The following is a 6810-nucleotide window of genomic DNA, read 5'->3' as shown; positions in this document are numbered from 1 at the left end:
CTCTCACACTCTCTCACACACTCCGTCTCATACTCTCTCTCTCCACTCTCTCTCTCCTCTCACACACACTCTCCCACTCTCTCTCTCTCTCCTCTCACACTCTCTCACACACTCCGTCTCATACTCTCTCTCTCTCTCCACTCTCTCCTCTCACACACACTCTCTCTCTCTCTCTCCTCTCACACACACTCTCTCCCACTCTCTCTGTCTCTCCTCTCACACTCTCTCTCTCACACACTCTGTCTCACTCTCTCTCTCTCTCCTCTCACACACACTCTCTCCCACTCTCTCTGTCTCTCCTCTCACACTCTCCTCTCACACACTCTGTCTCACACTCTCTCTCTCTCTCTCTCTCCCTCCCTCCCCTCCCTCCCCCCCTCCCTCCCTCCCTCGCAGAAGAAGGGCGTGAAGAGGAAAGCGGACACCACCACACCCACCACGTCGATCATCACCACCAGCGGGGAGTCGTCTCCCTCGGTGACGGAGGCCAAGGCCGCCAAGATCCCGGTGCGGAGGGAGAGCGGACGGCCCATCAAAGCCCCGCGCAAGGACCTGCCCGACTCGCAGCAGCACCAGAGCTCCAAGAAGAGCAAACTCAGCGAACGGCTCAAGCACTGCAACGCGATCCTCAAGGAACTGCTGTCCAAGAAACACGCGGCGTACGCCTGGCCCTTCTACAAACCCGTGGACGCCACCGCCCTCGGGCTGCACGACTACCACGAGATCATCAAACACCCCATGGACCTGAGCTCCAGCAAGGTACCCCCCACCCCACACACACACACACCCACACACACACCCACACACAGCCCCACACACACACACACACACACACCCACACACACACCGCCCTCGGGCTGCACGACTACACGAGATCATCAAACACCCATGGACCTGAGCTCCAGCAAGGTACCCCCCCCCCACACACACACCCACACACACACCCACACACAGCCCCACACACACACACACACACCCACACACACACCGCCCTCGGGCTGCACGACTACCACGAGATCATCAAACACCCCATGGACCTGAGCTCCAGCAAGGTACCCCCCCCCCCCCACACACACACCCACACACACACCCACACACACACCCACACACATACCCACACACACACACACACACCCACACACACACCGCCCTCGGGCTGCACGACTACCACGAGATCATCAAACACCCCATGGACCTGAGCTCCAGCAAGGTACCCCCCCCCCACACACACACCCACACACCCACACACACACCCACACACAGCCCCACACACATACCCACACACACACACACCCACACACACACCCACACACAGCCCCACACACAGCCCCACACACACACACACACACACACCCACACACACACACCGCCCTCGGGCTGCACGACTACCACGAGATCATCAAACACCCCATGGACCTGAGCTCCAGCAAGGTACCCCCCCCCCCCACACACACACACCCACACACACACCCACACACACCCACACACACACAGCCCCACACACACACCCACACACACACACACCCGCACACACACCCACACACCCACCCACACACACCCACACACACACCCACACACAGCCCCACACACACACACACACACACACACACAGCCCTCGGGCTGCACGACTACCACGAGATCATCAAACACCCCATGGACCTGAGCTCCAGCAAGGTACCCCCCCCCCCCCACACACACACACCCACACACAGCCCCACACACACCCACACACACACACCCACACACACCCACACACACACCGCCCTCGGGCTGCACGACTACCACGAGATCATCAAACACCCCATGGACCTGAGCTCCAGCAAGGTACCCCCCCCCCACACACACACCCACACACACACCCACACACAGCCCCACACACATACCCACACACACACCCACACACCCCCACACACACCCACACACCCACACCACACACACCCACACACACACCCACACACACACCCACACACCCACACACCCACACACACACCCACACACCCCCACACACCCCCACACACACACACCCACACACAGCTCCCCCCCCCCCCCACCTCTCTGAAGGCTTTTGTATGTGTGTGTGGGTGGGGAGTGGGAGTCAGGGCTGTATTGGGGGGGTCACAGCGGCCCCACCCCCTTCCCAGAGGATGAGAGGGAGTACCAGGGCTGTGTGTGTGTGTCGGTGGGTGTGTGTGTGGGTGTGTGTGTGGGGGGGATGGGGGGGGTCAGGGCTATATTGGGGAGGGGGTTACGGTTGCTCACTCCCCCCTCGCCCCCCCCCCCCCAGAGGAAGATGGATGAGAGGGAGTACCAGGGCTGTGTGTGGGTGTGTGTGGGGGGGGGGGTGGGGGGGGGTCAGGGCTATATTGGGGAGGGGGTTACGGTTGCTCACTCCCCCCTCACTCCCCCCCCCCCCAGAGGAAGATGGATGAGAGGGAGTACCAGGGCTGTGTGTGGGTGTGTGTGTGGGGGGGGGGGGGGATGGGGGGGTCAGGGCTATATTGGGGAGGGGGTTACGGTTGCTCACTCCCCCTCACTCCCCCCCTCTCCCCCCCAGAGGAAGATGGATGAGAGGGAGTACCAGGGCTGTGGGTGTGTGTTGGTGTGTGTGTGTGGGGGGGGGGTGGGGGGGGTCAGGGCTATATTGGGGAGGGGGTTACGGTTGCTCACTCCCCCTCTCCCCCCCCCCAGAGGAAGATGGATGAGAGGGAGTACCAGGGCTGTGTGTGGGTGTGTGTGGGGGGGTGTGTGGGGGTGTCAGGGCTATATTGGGGAGGGGGTTACGGTTGCTCACTCCCCCCTCTCTCCCCCCCCCCCCCAGAGGAAGATGGATGAGAGGGAGTACCAGGGCTGTGTGTGGGTGTGTGTGGGTGGGTGTGTGTGTGGGTGTGTGTGTGGGGGGGATGGGGGGGTCAGGGCTATATTGGGGAGGGGTTACGGTTGCTCACTCCCCCCTCTCTCCCCCCCCCCCCCCCCCAGAGGAAGATGGATGAGAGGGAGTACCAGGATTCTCAGCAGTTTGCGGCCGACATCAGATTAATGTTCTCAAACTGTTACAAGTACAACCCCCCCGACCACGACGTGGTGGCCATGGCCAGGAAACTGCAGGTAACCGGGGGGCCCGGGGCCGGGGCCGGGGCCGGGGGCCGTGGGGGGGCCGGGGCTGGGGGGCTGTGTGGGCGCCGGGGCTGGGGGGGGGGCCGTGGGGCCGTGGGGGGCCGGGGCCGTGGGGGGCTGTGTGGGCGCCGGGGCTGGGGTGGGGGCCGTGGGCCGTGGGGGGGCCGGGGCCGTGGGGGCTGTGTGGGCGCCGGGCTGGGGTGGGGGCCGTGGGGCCGTGGGGGGGGCCGGGGCCGTGGGGGCTGTGGGGCCGGGGTTGGGGTTGCCTGGGCTGTGGGGGCCGGGGCTGTGTGGGGGCCGGGGGGCTGGTGGGGCCTGGGGGGCTGTGAGTGGCCGTGGGGGCCGGTGGCTATGAATGGCTGCGGGGGGCCGAGGGCTGTGAGGGGCCGGGTGTCTGTGAGTGGCCGGGGCTGTGAGGGCCGGGGGCTGTGAGTGACCAGGGGCCGCGGGGGCCGGGGGGCTGTGAGTGGCCGGGGGCCGGGGGCAGTGGGGGCTGCGGGGGCCGGGGGCTGTGAGGGGCCGGGGGGTCGGGAGCTGTGGGGACGGGGGACGGGGGCCGTGAGTGACCAGGGGCCGCGGGGGGCCGGGAGCTGTGAGGGGCCGGGGGGCTGTGAGTGACCAGGGGGCCGCGGGGGCCGGGGGCCGTGGGGGGCTGCGGGGGGCCGGGGGCTGTGAGTGGCCGGGGGGCTGCGGGGGGCCGGGAGCTGTGAGGGGCCGGGGGGCTGTGAGTGACCAGGGGGCCGTGGGGGGCTGCGGGGGGCCGGGGGCCGTGAGTGAGCACTGTCCTGTTGCCCCTCAGGACGTGTTTGAGTTCCGGTTCGCTAAGATGCCGGACGAGCCGGTGGAGTTGGGGCCGGGACCGGGGCCACTCCCCACCGCCTCCGCGGCCCCCAAGGACCCCTCCTCCTCCTCCTCCTCCTCCAGCAACTCCAGCGACTCCTCATCCGGCTCCGACACCTCCGACTCCGAGGAGGAGCGAGCAAACCGCCTGGCAGAGCTCCAGGAGCAGGTCAGCCGTCACTCCCCCCTCCCCCCTCGCTCACACTCACTCCATCACTCACTCACACTCACTCCATCACTCGCTCACACTCACTCCATCACTCTCTCACACTCACTCACTCCATCACTCGCTCACACTCACTCACTCCATCACTCGCTCACACTCACTCCATCACTCACACACACACCACACACACACTCACTCCATCACTCACACTCACTCACTCCATCACTCGCTCACACTCACTCCATCACTCTCTCACACTCACTCACTCCATCACTCGCTCACACTCACTCCATCACTCGCTCACACTCACTCCATCACTCTCTCACACTCACTCCATCACTCTCTCACACTCACTCCATCACTCACACTCACTCCATCACTCTCTCTCACACTCACTCCATCACTCGCTCACACTCACTCCATCACTCGCTCACACTCACTCCAACACTCACTCACTCCATCACACTCTCACACTCACTCCATCACTCTCTCTCTCACACTCACTCCATCACTCACACTCACTCCATCACTCTCTCTCTCACTCACTCCATCACTCTCTCACACTCACTGCATCACTCTCTCACACTCACTCCATCACTCTCTCTCACACTCACTCCATCACTCTCTCACACTCACTCCATCACTCTCTCTCTCACACTCACCCCATCACTCTCTCACACTCACTCCATCACTCACACTCACTCACTCCATCACTCTCTCACACTCACTCCATCACACTCTCACACTCACTCCATCACTCTCTCACACTCACTCCATCACTCACACTCACTCCATCACTCTCTCACACTCACTCCATCACACTCTCACACTCACTCCATCACTCTCTCACACTCACTCCATCACTCACACTCACTCACTCCATCACACACTCACACTCACTCCATCACTCTCTCACACTCACTGCATCACTCTCTCACACTCACTCCATCACTCTCTCTCTCACACTCACTGCATCACTCTCTCACACTCACTCCATCACTCTCTCACACTCACTCCATCACTCACACTCACTCCATCACTCTCTCTCACACTCACTCACTCCATCACTCACACTCACTCCATTACTCTCTCACACTCACTCCAACACTCACTCACTCCATCACACTCTCACACTCACTCCATCACTCTCTCTCTCACACTCACTCCATCACTCACACTCACTCCATCACTCTCTCACTCACTCCATCACTCTCTCACACTCACTCATCACTCTCTCACACTCACTCCATCACTCTCTCTCTCACACTCACTCCATCACTCTCTCACACTCACTCCATCACTCTCTCACACTCACTCCATCACTCACACTCACACTCACTCCATCACTCTCTCACACTCACTCCATCACACTCTCACACTCACTCCATCACTCTCTCACACTCACTCCATCACTCACACTCACTCCATCACTCTCTCTCTCACACTCACTCCATCACTCTCTCTCACACTCACTCCATCACTCTCTCACACTCACTCCATCACTCACTCTCACACTCTCATCACCTCACACTCACTCCATCACTCTCTCACACTCACTGCATCACTCTCTCACACTCACTCCATCACTCTCTCTCACACTCACTCACTCCATCACTCTACACTCACTCACTCCATCACTCACTCTCACACTCACTCCATCACTCTCTCTCTCACACTCACTCCATCACTCCCTCTCACACTCACTCCATCACTCTCTCTCTCACACTCACTCCATCACTCACTCTCACACTCACTCCATCACTCTCCTCACACTCACTCCATCACTCTCTCACACTCACTCCATCACTCTCTCTCACACTCACTCCATCACTCTCTCTCTCACACTCACTCCATCACTCTCTCACACTCACTCCATCACTCTCTCTCTCACACTCACTCCATCACTCTCTCACACTCACTCCATCACTCACACTCACTCCATCACTCTCTCACACTCACTCCATCACTCACACTCACTCCATCACTCTCTCTCTCACACTCACTCCATCACTCTCTCACACTCACTCCATCACTCTCTCACACTCACTCCATCACTCACACTCACTCACTCCATCACTCTCTCACACTCACTCCATCACTCTCTCGCTCACACTCACTCCATCACTCTCGCTCGTACTCACTCCATCACTCTCTCACACTCACTCCATCACTCTCTCACACTCACTCCATCACTCACACTCACTCCATCACTCACTCTCACACTCATCACTCTCACTCTCACACTCACTCCATCACTCTCTCTCACACTCACTCACTCCATCACTCACACTCACTCCATCACTCTCTCACACTCACTCCATCACTCACACTCACTCCATCACTCACACTCACACTCACTCCATCACTCTCTCACACTCACTCCATCACTCTCTCTCTCACACTCACTCCACTCTCTCTCACACTCACTCTCTCTCTCACACTCACTCCATCACTCTCTCTCACACTCACTCACTCCATCACTCTCTCTCACTCACTCCATCACTCTCTCACACTCACTCCATCACTCTCACACTCACTCCATCACTCACACTCACTCACTCACTCACACTCACTCCATCTCTCTCACACTCACTCCATCTCTCTCTCACACTCACTCCATCACTCTCTCTCTCACACTCACTCCATCACTCTCTCACACTCACTCCATCACTCACTCTCACACTCACTCC

At 60.1% G+C, this 6810-nt stretch overlaps 1 protein-coding gene across 1 annotated transcript; it reads left to right on the top strand.

Moving 5' to 3' along the window:
• Positions 1-371: 371 nt before the first annotated feature.
• LOC121852839 (bromodomain-containing protein 2-like) lies at positions 372-4170 on the top strand (the record flags this gene model as incomplete). Its single annotated transcript, XM_042346726.1, has 3 exons — positions 372-759; positions 2977-3105; positions 3914-4170. Coding segments are annotated over 3 exons (774 nt in total), but the record flags the coding sequence as incomplete, so codon positions are not given.
• Between the last annotated feature and the right edge of the window lie 2640 nt (positions 4171-6810).

This window comes from Callorhinchus milii, unplaced genomic scaffold (genome assembly GCF_018977255.1).
Source record: "Callorhinchus milii isolate IMCB2004 unplaced genomic scaffold, IMCB_Cmil_1.0 Scaffold1490, whole genome shotgun sequence".
Lineage (NCBI taxonomy): Eukaryota > Metazoa > Chordata > Chondrichthyes > Chimaeriformes > Callorhinchidae > Callorhinchus > Callorhinchus milii.
Note: the sequence above shows the minus strand (reverse complement) of the source record. Positions and strands in the feature narration are given on the sequence as shown.